The sequence below is a fragment of the Sander lucioperca genome, chromosome 6, assembly GCF_008315115.2.
Source record: "Sander lucioperca isolate FBNREF2018 chromosome 6, SLUC_FBN_1.2, whole genome shotgun sequence".
Taxonomy (NCBI): domain Eukaryota; kingdom Metazoa; phylum Chordata; class Actinopteri; order Perciformes; family Percidae; genus Sander; species Sander lucioperca.
In genome coordinates this window covers 38,202,459-38,222,226 of record NC_050178.1, presented here as the reverse complement: position 1 = coordinate 38,222,226, position 19,768 = coordinate 38,202,459, and the positions used below count along the sequence as shown (strand labels likewise).

The following is a 19,768-nucleotide window of genomic DNA, read 5'->3' as shown; positions in this document are numbered from 1 at the left end:
CCCAAGTGTGTTTGTGTAAGCACGGACTGGTGTAAAGGCTCCAAATGAATGCGGAGACATTAGTCAGAGGTTGTGGTCGTGCCCTTCAGCGTGCTCTTTCCATCTTAACACAGCTTTCCATCACCATCTGCTGAAACATAAGCCACAGGCCCACTGCAGGAAAGTACTGAGCACAATAATAGTACATATCCAAACAAAGCTAATAAAAAATCCAATGACTGCAAGAAACAAAAGCAAAGAGACAAAAAAAACTTGTACACTCAGCAGCTGGACAGCAAAACAATGACAAAGTAGACACAACAAGTCATATTGTGACATTGACATATTCCACTCTATCTTCTCATGTGAAGCCACCAGTGTGAGGAACAAACTAATTTTGAACTCAGCGATCTTGTTTTGTCTCAGCTTTTGACTACTGTTACATTTCCTGTCTGGGATCAGGCCCACCTGTGGACTCAGAGCTCAAATATTCCCCTCAGCTCCCGCGGGTGCCCTGACTCACTCTGACATCACAGCTTGGCCATCCACTGAGAGCTGTCATCCACCTATTGTCGGCCAATCATCTCTCCTGAGGAATCAGACTAAATATAGTTTTTAAGGCATGACAGGAGAGTGCAGAAAGAAACAGTGGTGAACCTTAAAGTGCTCATATTATGCTCATTTTCAGGTTCATAATTTTATTTAGAAGTTGTACCAGAATAGGTTAATGTGGTTTAATTTTCAGAAAACACCATATATTTGTTGTACTGCACATTGCTGCAGCTCCTCTTTTCACCCTGTGTGTTGAGCTCTCTGTTTTAGCTACAGAGTGAGGCATTGCACTTCTGTACCATCTTTGTTGGGAGTCGCACATGCGCAGTAAGTACTGCTAGCTAGTCTGAGGGTGTGCCACGCTAGCAGCTAGGCGAGCATTATAACGTGTGACGCACGTTCGTCACAGAAGTACAGGCTGGACTACAATAGAGCTGTTTGGAGCAGTTGGTGAACAGTGTTTTCTCTGGAAGATGGTAAGTCCCTTTGGGGTGGACTTTGGGCTTTTTCACTTTGTAAACCTATAACGTGCACAAAAAGATATATAACACAATAAAGGAAAGGTGAAAAGCCAAAAACCATAATATGAGCACTTTAAACAAAATGCCTTGGCTGCAGTTTAGAAAAATGCTGGTGCTCTTGAAGAAGAGAAGGGTGGAAATCTTCAAATGTACGTGGGAGCAAATTTGTGGCACTTGTGTAAGAGCTGGAATAATGCGGAGGTCATGATAAATAGCCTTTATTAGTTAGGTGAATTTTTCCAACCCGTTCTCATTCCGAACTCGTAAAATAAGGACGTTTGGACAGTGGCTGTCAGCGTCTGATGCGACGAAAAAGGCGTCTTTCAGCGTGTTTGCGTAACGCACCGGGGAGAGCAGCAGTTAGACAGGATTTAGCGAGTAGTATGTAAGGGCGAATTTCCATGTAAGGAGGTTGGTTGGGGTGGTGGATGGGTCAAACACAGGACTTTCACCCAGGAGAGCGGGGTTCGCGTCCCCGCTTGTCACGCTTGCTATAGTCATTTTTTTCTTCTTTCCTCCCGCGTGTCACAGAACCATACGCCCACCCACGACCCTTTCCTAAACCCAAACGTCCCGTAGTTCGGGCGTGTCACGGAACCGTAAGCCCACCCACGACCTTTTTCTTAACATAACTGCGTCAAAAGGGACGGCAATAGTCCCGACCAAGCGTGTTTACTTAGCGCTAAAGGGACGGTAATAGTCCCGACCAAGCGCGTTTACTTAAAGCGCTAAAGGAGACTTTTAGCGTCAATAAGAACAACAAAGGCACCTGACCAAGCGTCCATATTTTACGAGATGGGTGTGAGAACGTGTTGCTTTTTCATAGGATCAATTTAGTTTGATGTTTTTCTGGGACAAACGGTGGATAATCAAAAGTCAAGTCAAAAACACAGATGTTACAGCACTTTCCCTAAAAACCCAAATGTCTCCGCCCAAACACCACACACGCAGTGAAGGATACAGACTGTATCTGTCTCATTGGGGCTGTTCTTTAGGAAACGGGAACAACGCACATCTTTGCCAGCAATACACCCTTATAAGTCTAGTATTTCTCTATATTTTCCCCTTTGTCCAAAATGCTCAATTTGTTCAACTTAATTTCTTAGTGTGAATAACAAAGACTCCTCATGCCAAAAAAGTATGATTCAAGTTCAGTGCAATATTCCAGAGCCTCTGCTTTGTTGTGTGTATGCGGTACATACAATGTCATTTGTTTACTTTTCCTCCATTTTGGTTTACATGAAGCACAAAGCAGACACAGCCCGGAGGACATGTTGCTTATTAGTCTTTGTTTTGACATCATTCCTGTTGCAGTTGGGTTACTGGGGGAGGCTGGTGTGAGCTCCATTGCTCTCTACTAACCCGGGGTCTCTGGGGCACGGCGCACACATGGAAGCACTTTAGAGCTTCACTACACTGCAATTGGGCCTATTACCATAATTACAGCTTTAAAGCCCCAGCAATTTGTATCAGGCATGCACCAGCGCAACCACCAGGCCTTTGGCCCTGCGGAGCAACAGCCCCCCTTATACTTTCTACACACTCTCCTTTGTCTCTGCATTTCGTTCTCTCCACTCATTCTCTTAGTTGCTCTCTTTCTTCTCATCTACCTTCTCTGGTTACATCAATATCAGAGGAGAAAAGGATTGTTCAGGACTTCGTCATGTTGTAGAGCTTATGGTGCATGCTCTCTGGGTTGCACAACATGAGTGAGTTTTACAGCTGGCCCCAGAGGATAGTGTGAGGAGATAGAGACGGATGGAGAGAGAAACACATCAAAGGTTACTGTGAGGTGCAGAGGTGGGGGACTGGCATCAAACAGCTCCCCTGTACATTACCACTTGGTTACTGTTGCAGCTGGGAGAGTGGGATTTAGGCTTTTCCATAAGGGCCTGCTGACTATCACCTCATTGAGATCGTGCGGTAGTCTAAAACATGATCTTTATTAAAATTGAAGGCTGGTTTATTACTGATGCCTGAAAGCAGTTTGTAGGGAATCACCCTTGGCTCATTTTAAACACAAAGCTGAAATGTAATTTGTCTTTGATTAGATTCCAGCTCTGCAGCATACACAAACAATAACACAGGGGTTTGTGTTTGCAAGTGTTTGTGAGACAGAGAGAAGGAGAGAGATGTCCCACTGGTGTTTGGCCAAGTCCCAAACCAAATCTGCTTTGAGCATTAAGCAGAGGTGCATCCTAACTAAATGATGGCGGCTTGTACACAAGCTAGCCTATTATTCACCGCAGCTGAGGGTTTGTTTTAGTGCTGGCAGCCCTCTGTGGCCCCATTAGACTTGGCCTTTTGTGGGATGCGCATCATAAACACATCAAAACACTCAAATAAACCCTTCCACTTGGCCCCTGTAACACCTTAATCAATAGGACGGTACATCAAGTGGGCAGGAAAAGCTTTTATATATCTAATTTTTCAGCTCAGCTGTAAATTCACATCCCCCAGAGTAGCGACTCTATCATCCAACTTGATTACATGAGTGAACAAGCCGAGTTAAATCAAATCATATAAAATAAAAGTTTTTTTTAAATGGGCTGGGATAAAAACGGTTTGTGTAGAGGCTATTCAGTTTAAAAAAAAAATAAAAAAATCACTATAGCCATTGAACATTTCTCTAACATTGAGACACATTGAGACACACACTCACCCTGAAAGGCCTCGGCTCTTCCACACATCATAGAGCACCAGCGGGATATTGCCGTTCGCTGTGGTGGACCCGGCCTAGAGAGAGAGAGAGAGAGAGAGAGAGAGAGAGAGAGAGAGAGAGAGAGAGAGAGAGAGAGAGAGAGAGGTGTGATGACGGATGGATTGTCTCCTTCATTTCCTGCTCCTCCAGCAGACACCCTGTTTAGTCTTCCTCAGCTGGGCTTCCTTCAACCCCCCTCCTCCCTCTTTTTATTCCTCCTCTCCCTCCGTTTCTCCTCATGGACAGCTGTGTCAGCGAAGGTGACACGTCCAACACCCACCCAGGCACCTGCTCGGCAACACACCCAGCCATTTGCCCACCCAAAAAACACACTCAACAAGTTCTCCTCGTCTCCCGCCAGGCCTGTCAGTCTAGAACTTTTATTTACACAATACGGCTTAGCCGGCCAGAGAGTTTTTAATCCATCACTGTGGAGTGCCAGAGGGGTATGAGAGCTGCAGGATAGGGCCAGTTGGGGTTAAGTGAGGGGTGGGTGGTGGCAGACCAGAGGAGAGAGAAACAGAAAGAGGCAGTGGAAGAGAGGAGAGGAGAGGAGACAGTCGAGTGTGTGTATGTAGGTGTGTGCACGCCAATCTAAGCTACAGCTCACTGAGCATGCAGGAAACAGTTTGTGGTGTCTGCTGTAAATTGTGACACCCAGATCTGCTGGAAAGAGAGGAAGATTCCCACATTTCATTCATGTGAGGAGGGAAAAAACACCCCTATTCCTTATGTTTGAAGTCAGGTGGCTGAGAAATGACTCTCCTCTCCTCTGACAAGTTTTCTTTTCTTTTACCGCTGTGGAATGGTGGAAGGAGGGAAAGGGTGTCCAAAACACATACAAAACACACACATACACTTTCTGCTTATGTTGGCTTGCTGCTTTGTTATCCGAGTTTCTTACAATCTTGAGGGAGTAGTAAAGAAAATCTACATTGATTCATACAACGCAATGAATGACAGTGATGACTGTTCAACAAGGTGTTAAGACCATACCAGCCTGACATTGGCTCCTGTGTTTGCCACAGTTGGTTGCAGTGGAGGGTAGCGAACATGACATTGATGGCAGCAGTGTGGTGCGCTGGCAGGAAACATGCCAGCCTGAGGAGAAGGGCAGTGTTGTACAGTAGCAGTGTAGGAGGCGTGCAGCAGCAGCGTGGTGTGCCAGGCATGTTGCCAGTGCTGCAGCCAGGGCGGTGCAGGTCCTGCCCATGGAGGGAATTTAAATGTCCAGCTGTGTCCTGGACAACTGCCTGTTTCGGCCTCGTCTGTGCCAGACTGCCTACTGTACAACACCACTCTTTCATTCTGCCGGCCATAGAAAAGAAAAAACCTTCTCCTCCGCTGTGTGACAAGTTCCAACACCCACATTTCCTCCCCTTCGTCCAATCCAAACCGTTGATACATACCCATCAACACCAGCCCTGCTCTCTCTCGGTCTCTGTTTCACTCTCCTGCCTGGACTTGTCATCCTTTGCTGCTGTGGGATTTTGTAGAACTAAACTAAACTTAAGTCTGACACGGGTTAACAAAATGACATGTTACCTTTTAAGGTGAGGCACTACAGCTGGAATGGAATTTTTTTTAACTTGCATAAGTTCATTTTGAGATGCAATATGCTGCTTTAATATTTTTTGGGCCTCATAACGTACACAAAGCACACTATCAATTTTATTTTTTAGAACATTTGTATTGGAGCTGAAACAATTAGTCGTTTTGATAATCGATTAATCATTTCCTCTAGTTTTCAACAACAAAAAAGCCAAAGATATGCTGGTTTCAGCTTCTCAGTTGTGAGGATTTGCTGATTTTTTTTCTGTCATATATGCTAGTAAACTCAATATCTTGGGATTTTAGACTGTTAAGACTGACATTTGGGCTTCAGGAAATTGTGACCGTTGTGATGTTTCAGTATTCTGTGACATTTTAGATCAATCATTAATTGAGAAAATAATCAACAGATCAAAAATTATCAAAAATGAAAAAAAGTTTGTTGCAGCCCTAATTGTTATACCAGCCGTGTCAAATAAGAACATTTTCACAGCTGTCATCCAGTAACAGATTCCCATTTTTTCCCCTGTAATACTTTTTAACTTAAAAAAATGAATATGACCACCAAATATGGCATGCTGCTTTTGTTCATAACAAAAGAGAAAACAAGGGATGTTTAATGTTGCTGATGTTTTGTCATGTCTATTTAGTATATTATGTTAAAAAAAAAAGCTAACATGCAGGACTGTAGATAATTAAATTAACAAAATAAAAATAAAATCCTTACAAACTATTGTTAATTACAAACTACTGACATATTTCACGGAATGAAATAGGAAAATGCACTGGATTTTAAAAACAGAAACTACAGCTTTGATGGCAGTAAACAGTTTGAAATGTATAAGTGCATCATCCTGGCTTTTATTTTTCTGAAAACCTAGTGAATACATAGTGCTGGGGTGTTATCAGCTGTCTTTCCACCATCAAAATAGAGGCTATTAAGTTCCAATCCAGTGTTTCTTCCAGCTTACCTGTGGTGCCTTAAGTGAATCAAAAACCTGGCCTTATAAAGTTATAACCGAACCTTGCTGCTCAGGCCAAGTCCTTTGCTGGTGGTAAATTACAGCAGCTGCATTTCAAATAACGTTTACAGGAAGCTTTTGTACCGTGCTGTTCCACCTACAGCCAACGGCTTCTCGCAAGAGATCAAGACTGTCTGAGTGTTTTGTTAATTCCAGTATCTCATTAGTTAGGATGGGGGGGTGGTGAGGAATGGAACACTGTGTCTTCTCCTAGGACAGTCTGTGTGTGTGTGTGTGTGTGTGTGTGTGTGTGTGTGTGTGTGTGTGTGTGTGTGTGTGTGTGTGTGTGTGTGAGAGTGTGTGTGTGTGTGTGTGAGAGAGAGAGAGATTGTGGGGGGGCTGATTGGGAGTAACTCTGAACTCACTACCCTTTACACACACACACACACACACACACACACACACACACACACACACACACACACACACACACACACACACAGGACATAGTGAGGGAAGCCAGACATACAGTAAGAGTGAGCCAGAAGTGAAAGAGGAGGAGAGAGGGAGGAAGAGGAGGGACACCAACCACAACCACACACACACACACACACACACACACACACACACACACACACACACACACACACACACAGATAGAGAGAGAGAAAGAGAGAAAAAGAGAGAGAAGGGGGGGGGGGCTGTTTGAAAGGATGGACAGAATAGAAGAGTTAACAGGAGGGACACTGGCCTTCTGGTTCACCTCTCAGTGACAAGCAGCCTTGAGATGGAAATTCCTTTGGAGCAGCAACAAGTTCTCACTCTAACACTAACCATGCACCCAAACATGTCTTCCCGACACTGTCCATAGTCCAGATCAGATGATATATGTGTGTATGTCTCACTACTGTCCCTGTGCTACCTCGGTCTGCTCTGTCCAGTGTGCGGACACTGTTGAAATGTGCTCAGGGTGCAGGCCTGCTCAGCTCTCTGCCTGCAAGGCATCACCTGACAGCAGTGTTTAAAAGTCGCTGCCAGAGGAGGTGGTGCGCTCTGTGTGTGTGTATACCTTTGCAAGCATGATTCTGGTCTTCGCCACGTCAAGAGGAGTGGTAACAAATGCAGCTACTGCACCTACAAAAGACACACACACATTTAGCAAAGTGCAAACATAACAGGCCCTCTCTCTGCTCTCAGAAGAGTCTTTAAATATTGAAAATAATACCCATAAAAAGACCAATTACTTAACCACAGATACAGTAACATATTAATTCAGCAATAAATAGTGGAACTCTTGGCCCTCCGCTCCATTAAGTTCATAAAAAGATAATATTCCCCATCCGAGACATTCTCTGTTATTAGACCACAAAAAAACAGACACACTTCTATTCCCACCGCCCCCCTCCTACTGCCTCATCCAAGCCACACCTTCCACTGAGCTACACACACAAACTCCCTTTTCCAACACACTCAAGCACAGACATACACACACACAAGCATGAAAAAAAGACACATTTTGATACATTCAAACACATTTACACAAATGTCACACACACACACACACACACACACACACACACACACACACAAATGTAGAGAAGTTCCCTCCATCCTTCCAAGTTGGAAGCTGGATGGGCGGCATGATCCAGAGGTGTCCCCACTGAGCTGCAATTTGTGTTTAAGTGAGAAACTGTGTGTGTGTGTGTGTGTGTGTGTGTGTGTGTGTGTGTGTGTGTGTTTGTGTGTCACTCCGCCACAAACATAGCAACTGCTCTCAGTAAACATGTCCATATGGGCCACCAAGGAGTGATGTGACTGTAAGTGAGCTGAGGGTACAGGAAAGCATTAGGAACAGTGTGGCGTAACACACCGTTACTTTTTACTAGTTAATGCTGGCTGATGAAAAGATTTAAGGATTTAAGTTATTTTTTCCCTACTTGGGTGGATACAACTCAAACTTCAGCAAGGATAAAAACATACAGCCTGTACTGTAGGCTGTTTTGTAATGTTGAGCAGTAAAAGGACGCATTATCCCAACAAATCTTACACACGGAGGAGCGCTGAATTGAAGGATCTAAATTTGGTTGGAAGAACCATGTAATGTGATGAAGGTTGGACCCAAATCAGACGGTGATGTAATCTCAGCTCGGGCTAGGCTGTTTTTTGTAGGCAGTTTAAATGGGGTCAAGTCTGTCATAAGTCAATGCAGGGTATTAGTGGAGATATTTGGGATGATTAAAGGCGCTCGTGTGAGCATTTCCAGTGTCAAGCAGAGTATGTCTGAGTGAAAGAGAGAGTGTGAAGCGCGTTGTAAGGGGAAGTGACTGAAACTTGAGGATCCCTCTTGGACAGTAGCTCTGTCGCAGAGGGACGTGAACTTGATTCCTACCCTGGACCTATATACCACCCCCCCTGTCATTTTCCCTATATATCCCAATTAACAAATCAGTCATTATACTGCATACTGTATGTAGGCGGTCTGATTGCTTTGAGCTGAATACTTTAATGCTACACATCTGAATATAATTTTATATAATTATTTAAAGTTATTGCATTATCATTAAGAGTTTAAGTTTCTCTCACTTTACAAAAGCTCCAACCCATGTAATGTGAGAATAAATACCCTTTGTCTGATTACTCAAAACGTGTTTTTAGGACTCTACTCAAATTGACATTGACATACTCTGTTCCTTATCTCATACTGTGTAAGTCTTTTACGTCTTTTTCCTATGCATGTCTCAGTCTGCCACCCACTCATCCACATCTCCCGTCTCCTCTTTCCCCTATTCTATTCTGATTTCTTTCCTTCTTTCTCCCGTGGAATGAGTCCATGTGGGGTGGCGTAGGGCCACGTCTCAGCTCCTTGGGGTGCTGTTTCTTCATCCCCTCTACTCTCCTTCACCTCCATGTCTCCATCACCCTTGGAGAAGCTAACCTCAGTCTTCATGTCCTGTCTGGCGCTTGCAGTGTTGTAAGAGTTATTGACTGAAGTCGTCCAACAACTGCTCCACGGAACTGTTCTTCTGAAAATATGTATTTTGATTGTGGTTCTGCCTTTTCATCGCAAAAAAGGTGAAGACTGAGTGGAACTATAGATGATGGGACACATTTTTTATTCAGAGCTACAATACTGGGGGTGGGCCTACATTCTATGTTCCTACATGTCCCTGGATTTATATTATTCTCTCTGGTTACAGCGATACTGTACAGTACACTAAATGTAGTAAGTGTTTTCTATTTTTCTCTTTCTCTTTCTTAAAAAGAACAAGCACTTCCGCACCTTCTTGTAAACTGTCCAAACAAAATTCATTATCAATAAAAGTTTTCATGGATTTGTAATCATGACACATTGTCCTTGTCCTTGATGAGGGTGACACTTGGCTTTGACCTTTGTCTTTGGTTTGTGAGACCGTTGCTCCAATTCAACATTTTAAACAATGACAATCACTGAATCTCTTTGACTCGAGCTCCCAGCCCCTTCCTAGCATTATCATGTTGTACAGTCTGACGTAATTCTCTCTAGTTGTTGTCTTTTCCTTTCTCCTGTTCGTCTTGTTTTTTTTTGTCCACTTCCCTTCCGCTCTTTCACTCCTTCCGTGCACTTTTCTCTCTCCCTCTCTCTTAAACCACTTCAGGCCCCAGTGCTCAGGAGGTCACACAGCTGCAGGGGCCCATACCCAGGAACCGGCCCCTCTCATCCCTGCTCTCTCCTCCCTCCGTTGTCTGTCTCTCCCCTGATACTCATCCTGGCTAAGACAGGACAACAAAACTCTGCTATGGTATGATTTTTTTTATTGGCTAAAGGACTTGAGAACTATGAGAATAAGAGCTTTCTGAGACAACAATACAGAAGCACTGTGTTGAGTCCTTTCTAATTTAGCACTGCAACTAAGCAGCGTTAAAAAGAAAGAGGCTGGAATTGTCTGTTTTCATTTCCCTTCATCCATTCTTTTCTACTTCATTCTCTTTTCTACTTTGATCTGCTGTGCAGGTGAGGATGCAATTTGCCAGATGAGCTCACCTTTGAGGAATCTTACAAGAATGTAGCTTTGGGTAAACTTGTCCTGCCCTCATGGCCATCTATCCACCTATCCATCACGCCTTCCATCCATCGATTTAGCCATCCATCCCTCCCTTCTTTCTTCCGCCCCCTCTTTCCCCCCTCCTCCCTCTCCGCTTCTTTCCCAAAGCAGCAAATAATCCCCTGCACCTGCAAAAGCTCCGCACACTGCAGCCTGCCAAGAGTAGAGCGTGTGACCTTGCCTCCATGACCACAGAGTCTGGGAGAAAGAGAGAGAAATGTTGAGAGAGAAAGAGAGTGTTGTCGATAGAGAAGGATGATGAAAGAGCGAGAAAGAGGGAGGGAAACAAAGAGAGAGAGGATTGCAGTTAATGATCAGACACATTGAAAACACATTGTGAACCTTGGTCTGCTCAGGGGTCCAGGCTCGCGGCTGGGAACCAGGCTGCCCGGCTATTTTTGTGTTGCCTCGTCTCCCCAGCGATGTCATGCTACTTGTTTCCCAAGAACTGGGATGGGACAGGATAGGAGGCATGAGAATATGCTGCAGCGCTCCCACTCCATCACCTTTACACATTTTGTCCAGATGCCATCATGTTGAAGTACAGTAGGTCATCACATGCACATATCAACACATTATTTCATTGGTTAACATGTACAGTTGTGTTCAGAATAATAGCAGTGTGTTTAAAAAAGTGAATAATGCTCAAAATCCTAAGAATAGCTTTTAATTCCATAATATCAATGCACTGGGAACACTGCACATTCAATTCAATTCCAAATCAAAACATTACCAAAATTGATCGTTTGTGTTATACCTTTACAGAAAGTGAAGAAAAAGGAATATTAGGCTTCAATTTTTTCTTTACAAACTTAAACATTTACTGTATAAACTGAAAAATGTCTCAAGGGTTTGCTTTACTTTGAATCACTGCACTAATATTTAGTTGTATAACCATTATTTCTGGGAACTGCTTCACATCTGTGTTGTATGGAGTCGACCAACTTCTGGTACCTGTGAACAGGTATTCCAGCCCAGGACCATTGAACTACATTCCACAACTCATCTGCATTACTGGGTTTTGCCTCAGAAACAGCATTTTTGATGTCACCCCACAAGTTTTCTATGGGATTGAGGTCTGGGGATTGGGCTGGCCACTCCATAACATCAATCTTGTTCATCTGGAACCAAGACTTTGCTCGCTTACTGGTGTGTTTTGGGTCATTGTCTTGTTGAAAGACCCATTTCAAAGGCATTTCCTCTTCAGCATAAGGCAACATGACCTCTTCAAGTATTTTGATGTATTGAAACTGATCCATGATCCCTGGTATGTGATAGATACGCCCAACACCACAGTATGAGAAACATCCCCATAACATGATTTTTGCACCACCATGCTTTACTGTCTTCACAGTGTACTGTGGCTTGAATTCAGTGCATGGGGCCGTCGGACAAACTGTCTGCGGCCCCTAGACCCAAAAAGAACAATTTTGCTCTCATCAGTCCACAGAATGTTGCCCCATTTCTCCTTTGGCCAGTCAATGTGTCCTTTGGCAAATTTCAACCTATTCAGTACATGTCTTTTTTTCAGCAGTGGGACTTTGCGGGGGCTTCTAGCTGATAGCTTTGCTTCACATAGCCTTCTTCTGATCGTAACAGTACTCACAGGTAACTTTAAGTCTTCTTTGATTTTCCTGGAGCTGATCATTGGTTGAGCCTTTGCCATTTTGGCTGTTCTTCGATCCATTCGAATGGTAGTTGACCATTTTTCCCACGTCGTTCAGGCTTTGGATGCCATTTCAAGGCATTTGAAATCATTTTGGCTGAGCAGCCTATAATTTTCTGCACTTCTTTATATGTTTTCCCCTCTCCAATCAACTTTTTAATCAAAGTCCGCTGTTCCTCAGAGCAATGTCTGGAACGACCCATTTTGCTGAGTATTTCCGTGTGAAATGCACTATAACCAGCATGCACAACATTTGCTTCATTCCTTCCTTAAATATGGGCCATAATTGATACCTGTTTCTTCACAGAATCAATCACCTCACTAATTGATCACAACACTGCTATTATTTTGAACATGCCCCTTTCAATTACAGATTTATTCTATATTCTATGACTAGAACATGTAGAAATATCACTTCTACCAAAAAATGTGATTTATGAGGTTAGTGATGTTGGACTGCTATTATTTTGAACACAACTGTATGTAGTGAAGAACTAAAATACACATATTAGTAGAGTCGTATAAATATACGCTATACACAAAGGGTCTCAAATTACATTGGGGCCACTGGTCAGGTTGTTCTGTCCAAGTGGGACCACTTGAACACCCCACAGAAAAAAGTTGCAAGTTGCAAAACTGCAACTACATACTGTACACTCGTAAGCTGAGCAACTGGCATCTACTTCTTCTTTCTCTCGTACATAGTATACTGTTTTGCATGTTTAGTAGTGTAATGATGCTTGAGATAGTATTCCCGGAGAACGGCAGCTAGAAGTGGCAACAAATTAAATATAAAATAATTAGCTGTCCACACCTCTTGAAACTGTCTTTGTGTGTCTGAAAACGTCACAGGACTGCTTGCCCAAATGCAACCGGCTACTGAGTAAAACCACCTGATGTTTTTGTTTGAGAATGAACTCTTTGTCTCTCTTTCTCCCCCGACTAGCTTCAGCAAAGCGTTGAGGAGATTGACTATGCAAGGTTAGTCGTTGTATAAAATCCATGTGGACAGCTGGGCTGCCTCGGGCACTGCAAGGTATGATTACTTCTCAGGGAGAGCAATTGAGCAACAGCATGGAGCGATTACTAATATTTTCTTTGTCCATTCCCCCCCTGCAAGTTGAATCGGCTGCATGTTATCTCATTCTCCTCCGATCTCACACACACATGTGGAAATCACAAACACCACGTGTGCGTGCACAACACATGCAAACACAAACACGTAAATACACGGAGAGTTATTAGACAGAAAGGAGAAGAACTGGCAGAGAGTGTGTACGAGCTCAGGATATGTCATGTGTATTCGATTAGAGGGCAGATTAAAAAGGAGATTTTGTTTTCCACATCAAAGGCCTCGCGCTGGGGGATTCCTCGCTGTCTCTCTCCCTCTCTGAGTCTCTCCATCTCGTCCTCTTTGTTTCATGAATAAATAATAGGTAGTAAACCTGGGAAAACAAACTTCTTGACCTTTGAACCCCTCGTGTCAGGGTCAGAGTTTGCACCTGGACGACTTCCCACAGGAAAGAGTTGGTAGGTCTGCGTGCACGTCAGTACATCACTTATGTGCAGGGAGACAACATTTGTAAGTGCATCTCATTGGTTTGATTTAAGTTCCCATCATGCCTTTGACGCATAATTCCTTGAATTTTCTGTGGCTCTTTCTTGGTGTTCAATCATAACCTAAAAGTGTTACACCCTCGTGTTTTGCTGATGTTTTTTAAGGTCAGAACAGATGGGGTCTAACTCTACTAACCTGGTGGGGAAAAACAACTAAGTGAAAACCACAACATTGTGGAATTAATGGGTGAAAGAACAGTGAGAGTTAATCACATAGATAAGGAAGTCTGGTGTGAAAAAAATAAATCTCTGTGTAGTGACCAATGTGTAAAATCATTTCATATTCAGTGACTTGTCTGATGAATTTGTATAACTCCCAGACTTCTCCTGCCTGGAATTTGCCTCTCCATGATATCCCAGAAATTCAAGGGCGAGTTGAACTTAATGCACTCTACAAAAGGAATTGTCTGCTTACTCCTCTTTCAACAGGCCTATAGCAGTTGGTTGGTTTTCTCCCTTTTCCTCTTTCTGATTCTCTCACTCACAGCTGTGCTGGCTCGGTGTGAAATAAAAAGAAAAAAAGGCCATAACGCAGCACATTACTATCCCACAAAGCAGATGGGAGATCTTGCCACACACATGTACTCACTCTCAAATTCCTACACTATGCCTTTTTTTTAACTAAATAATGTTATTCTTGATTGTAAAAGCCTCTGAACATCTTGGTGGTCACTCTAAAAGAATGACAGTAAAAATCTGTTCGGTTGCAAGAAGTTGCTTTTTCTTCGCCCTCCTCGACTAGTCAGCTAGTCTCTGCCATTGTAACTGAGGAAACGCCTCATTAGCTATTCAGGACACCATGTTAATACAGAGGATACATATAGGGAGGGCTGGGAGTAGGGAGCCAATAGATGGAGATGAGGACAAGGAGAAAGAGGAGAGGAGAGGTCCAGATTCCAGTAGTTCAGCTCTCCGCCAACGGACGTGTCCAGATGGCCTGGAGAGAGAGGGCCTTTGACTGAAGGACAAAGAGACACTTGTGAACGACAAAATCCAACTCTTGCAAATGCACAGACACACACATACATATACACGCACAGCTGCGAAGTGTATTGTTCGTCTTAGCTGGCCGTTAGCTCCTAACATTGATGGAATGTTTGACTGTCCGCCTCTCGCGCCCTTGAGACATGATGTCACTCCTCCAAAACGCCGTCTTCTCAAAGAGAAACAGCGTTTTATGTGTTCAGGGCCACACAATGAAAAGAGAGCGAGGGCAGGGAGAGAGAAGGGAGAGAAAAAGATATAGAGACGAAGAGAGATGAAAAAAAGCTAAAAAAAAAAAAAAAAAAAAAAAAAAAGAAAAAAGAGACAGATATGGCGGACCGGATATTCTCGTGATAAATTGAAGGCCAGCTTGATGGTAGTCGTGACAACCCATTAAAGCGGAGCGTAAAGTCCCATTTTCGCCTTCCACAGGGGGTTAGGGAATGCAGAGGGTGAGCCCGCTGTAAATGTGTCTGAGTGTAATCACACTATTATAACTTTACTACGGATTTATAACTGAGAATAATTACTGTAAATGATAGTGTTTAGGAAGATGGAGGGATAAAACAGATGGATAATAAAGTCAGTAAGACAAACATTTATGGAAAGATCTGATACATACCTTTAAATATTCCCAAAGTGGAAACTGCACCAGCGAGAACGGGATCTGAAAAACAAGGAGACAGAGTTTTAATCATCAGGGTTATTTCAGCATTACTTTTTTATTACTTTTCTGAAGGTTTAGGTTTCATCTTTAACCTCCAATCTCCTGCACTTGTCATTCCTGCCATCTCTCTCTCGTCTGACTGCTCCCTTGTTCCTTCTCACTGCTGATGATTAATGAATGAGACGGCCTGTGGTCTGGCAGTCCTGAATGGATAGCTGGATGGTTGGATGGATGGATAGATGGAGCAAACTTGGAAAGAGGAATAGAGGGAGGGCTCTAAAGTGATGGTTGGGATGCGAGTGTTGCCACTGGAAAGACTACAGTAAATCGGCTCAGGCAGGAAGTCACAGCGGGAGGAAATTGAGGGCAGTGCCAAGGCAAGTGGCAAATGACAGTCAGACCACGCACACACACACACACACACACACACACACACACACACACAGGAATGGGCATACTTTATAAAAACCGATAGCTACAGAATGACAAACAAAAACACTAATTCACAGACACATATTGTTGTATTCACTTTAAGGGAGAGAGAGAGAGACACACACACACACACACACACACACACGTATCCTGTCATCTTGCGCTGCAGGAATGGCAGAGCAGGACAGGAAGGAAGAGAGGGAACAAAAACAAAAACCAAAGAGAGAAATAAATAAAGTGACACTGAGTTGTGTCATCAGTCTTTGATCACAGCAACAAGAGGATCAGTCATTCACCATCTGTGCCAGCTCCTCCAACATGTTCCATCAGACTATGTTAGAAGTAAAAGCTTGACTAAATCCAACTTTGAGTCAGCCGGAGCACAAAGACAATATATGAACAGTGTTTATGCTCTTAATGAGTTTATTAAGCACTTATTCCAACTGAACTGACCTCATATAAATACTCTGAAGTGGATTAACTTAAAGGGTATGTGCTGCATCTGCTCTCTGAGAGCATAATATAAAACTTTTAAGATCTTTACAATGACTTGAAGTTTTAATAAAAACCCTTTTAAAAACAAAAGACGAAAAGCTGTCAAAACGGATGTAAATTCAACTTAGCACAGCAAATTACGATGAACTGATAAAAGCCCTGATGTCCAATTGTATTAAAAGTAATTATGACAAATACATTTGTTTTTATTGTATTACTAAGCCTAATACGGCAAGAAAAGATATTTTTTAAAAGTGACACGTCATGTAAACCGCATAATACCTTTAGCAACTATTTAAATAGTCTGACATGTACTTATCTAACATATGTATCATACTTATCATAATCTCGGAATTGAAAAAATCTGTTTTATTTTATTCATGTTTTTTTGGTACATCCCAATCATCCAATCATTTGATTATTGCTTGATAAAGCGGACCTGGTACTTCTCTTCATGCCCATCTAGTCTATCCGGGCATACAGCAGCAAATTCTCTCTGTCCTTGGAGATTATCTAAAAACTGTATTTGATGTCGGGCTGCTATCCAGCCCCTAAAAATGGAGTGTTATACCATGAGGAGTGTGTACACCTCTATTTTCCAACTGTGGCGAGATGAGAGAGCTTTCAAAAAGGAATAAAAGTGCACCTGTCTTTTATTACCACCTTGACAAATTCTGCTTTTTTCCAGGCCAGGAAGAAAGGGAGAGACAGAGAGAATAGAAGGGGGTGTTGGGTAATAGCCACTATTACTAAATGTGAGAAGAACATATTGCACTGTAAGTTAAAGTACATTGAAAGTGAAACATAAGTGAACCTATAATAGAAACTCATTTCCCATTTATACTTAACCATTTGTCTCATAATTGAGTAACTTTAATCTTTGTAGTACTAGATACTGTTATACATTAACTTGAAATGTTTGCTGACAGAAATAGATAAAAGAAAGGCCACACAATCATTTAAAAAGAATACAAAGTAATGTGCACAAAAGTAACTGGAGGACTTTTTTGAACCACTGTAACAAGCGTAGAGAGAGATAGAGAAGGATGATTGGTTCTGCAGAGGATCTGGAAAGACTGATCCACCAATGATTAAGTAATAAATCAACATTTGACAACTTTGGCACACTGAACGTGTGTGTGTGTGTGTGTGTGTGTGTGTGTGTGTGTGTGTGTGTGTGTGTGTGTGTGTGTGTGTGTGTGTGTTTTGCATGGCAAAGATGGAATGCCTAAAAACCACATGTGGCCTGATTAAAATTGATAAGCAATTTATAGTTAAGGGAGGGCACGCGCATGCACACGCACACACAAACACACACACACACACACACACACACACACACTTGAAACAAGTATGAACTTGACAAATGGCAGAATCCAACTGTGTGTTTGTTTATTTTAGTTATAAAATCAAAAATACAGGGTGGAGGACATGTGAGCTAATCACTGTAGTGTTATTTTCTCCAGTTCTAATGGCTTTCCACTCATCTCACATGAACTAGCTCTGACCTGCTAATGCAATACTTTAGCCTGATATTGGTGTAGTGACTGAAGGCGATGACAGACGTAATAAATCTCTCAGCTGAATGAGAAATGAAGACAGGTAGAGACAGAAAGAGAAGTGGTGAGGAAAGGGGATTGGACAAGTAATCCATCTCTCCCTCCTTCCCCTTTTCCTTTCTTAAAGGTTCTTTAAACGATGTTGGGTGACGTCACTTCTTGTGGACGTTCGAAGTATTGTCAAACAAAACAGAGGCTAGCTCGCCCCTCCCTCCCCCTCATCCCGTCTACTCCCCCTCCCTTCCACTAACCCCCCAACCCCCACCCCCAACTCCTTCTTGTCGGTTATTGGCTGGAACGCTGTTTGTTATGTTTCGTGGTGCAGGTTGGCACAGTTTGTTTTTGTTGCTATTTGTGGAGCCTGGGCTGGACAGAGACCACATTTATTTTACAGTGTGTTCAGGGGGACAGGCAGCTAGCAGATAGTGAGGAGATGTTTGCTGTTTGTGACAAAAAATGTCGTAGCCTAAAAAATGCATGACAACGCTTAGAGCACCTTTAAACCAGTGCATCGTCCCACTGTGAACATCCCAATCAAAAACCACATGAAAGACAGTTTTCATAACCTTCCTGCTCCTGTAGTTTTGAGTAAAGAAATATTATTTAAAAATAAGGTGAAAACCTTTTCAGTAATTTTTACAGTTCAAGGTGAATCTCTATGGCCTGCTAATGACTTTTAGCAATACCCCTCAGAGATGCGTTTATTTTGAAATTCCATCTACCAATTTATTCATGACAGGTTGTTTTTTGCTTTTTATCAGTTATTGATTAAATTGTCTGAGGTGTTTGTTATTTGACTTATTTTTTCCAATTGGTTGTTGCAACGCGTGGCTAAAGATGTTCTTGTTTCATATTGTGAATTTGATAAATGACTAAGTGCTTTGTGAAATAATTTGTACAACATTGAAACACAGCATGTTTCAATTACATTTTAGGGTTAACTATCAAGAACATATCATACATTCTGACATTTTAACCATGACAATCTGTACAATTAAATCAATATGAAGGTGAGTAAATAGTGGGCAAACCATCACTGAGCTTTCATTAAAAAAAAAAAAGCTTGCACGGGCGCCCGGATAGCTCAGTTGCTAGAGCAGGCGCACATATGTGGAGGTTTGCTCCTCGACGCAGCGGGCCCGGGTTTTGAACTTCTGAACTTGAAGTCAAAAGGGGACATTTTCTCTAACCAGTAGGCACACCGCTTGGTTTTCATATTCTAGGGTTAGGGTTAGTTACAAAGAGGTCTCCCACAAGGGTTGAGGGCACATTCAGACCTGAGCAATGCCATGGTAGACTAGCACACAGCCACGCAGACAGCCATGGTCGTGAAACGCTAGGCTAGCATGAAGGCAGCCAGGCAGCATAAAATCCACATTGCTCAATGCTGTAACTGCTGAGTGTCTGATTCCCCTGCCTAGTATAATGCCTCAGCTACCATGGCCTATTCAGTGCCATGAAGCCAAGCCAAACATGCTACGCGTGCTTGTGGATGATGGCCACTCAATCTAGGGTCGTTGTGATGTGAACCCTAAAAAACAGACGGGACTACATAAAGTAACTCCCAGTCAAAAACGATGGAAAAGAGATGTCTGTTAGCATCAAATCACAATCAAACCATCAAAATGTTTACTTGCAAGCAAATAACTGAATACTTTTCTTTACTTGTTTCAGTATATCATCTCAGAGACTAATAGTGTAGCTCTGCCAAAGCTTTAGTAGCACACTCAAATCCAGCTTGAGCCAATTAGTACACTTACTTCCATGGCTATGTGAGGAGTAACCAAATCATAACGATAACCATGGAGACGAACATACCCAGTGCCATTAACATGTTGTTGAGGTCTGTGAACATGACCTATCACTTGACATAAAAATCTTGACACAAAAAACACACACTCAATTAACAGAGGTATAGGTTATCATTTCTGGAGCTATGGAATAGGGACATTTTAAATTGCAAAAATGTAAACATAGTTGATTTTTTCAGCCATGCCAGC

At 42.6% G+C, this 19,768-nt stretch overlaps 1 protein-coding gene across 2 annotated transcripts in view; it reads right to left on the bottom strand.

Moving 5' to 3' along the window:
- The window catches only part of slc25a26 (solute carrier family 25 member 26), a 58,609-nt gene that overhangs the window by 6,089 nt on the left and 32,752 nt on the right, over positions 1-19,768 (bottom strand). Inside the window, exons 6-9 of one of the 2 annotated variants that reach the window (XM_031278038.2) lie at positions 15,238-15,282; positions 10,477-10,546; positions 7,336-7,400; positions 3,715-3,788 (exon numbers count right to left, since the gene is read on the bottom strand). In XM_031278038.2, coding sequence (XP_031133898.1) covers positions 3,715-3,788; positions 7,336-7,400; positions 10,477-10,546; positions 15,238-15,282 — 254 coding nt within the window. The remainder of the gene's footprint in view (positions 1-3,714; positions 3,789-7,335; positions 7,401-10,476; positions 10,547-15,237; positions 15,283-19,768) is intronic. The other variant, XM_036001867.1, reaches the window with a different exon arrangement.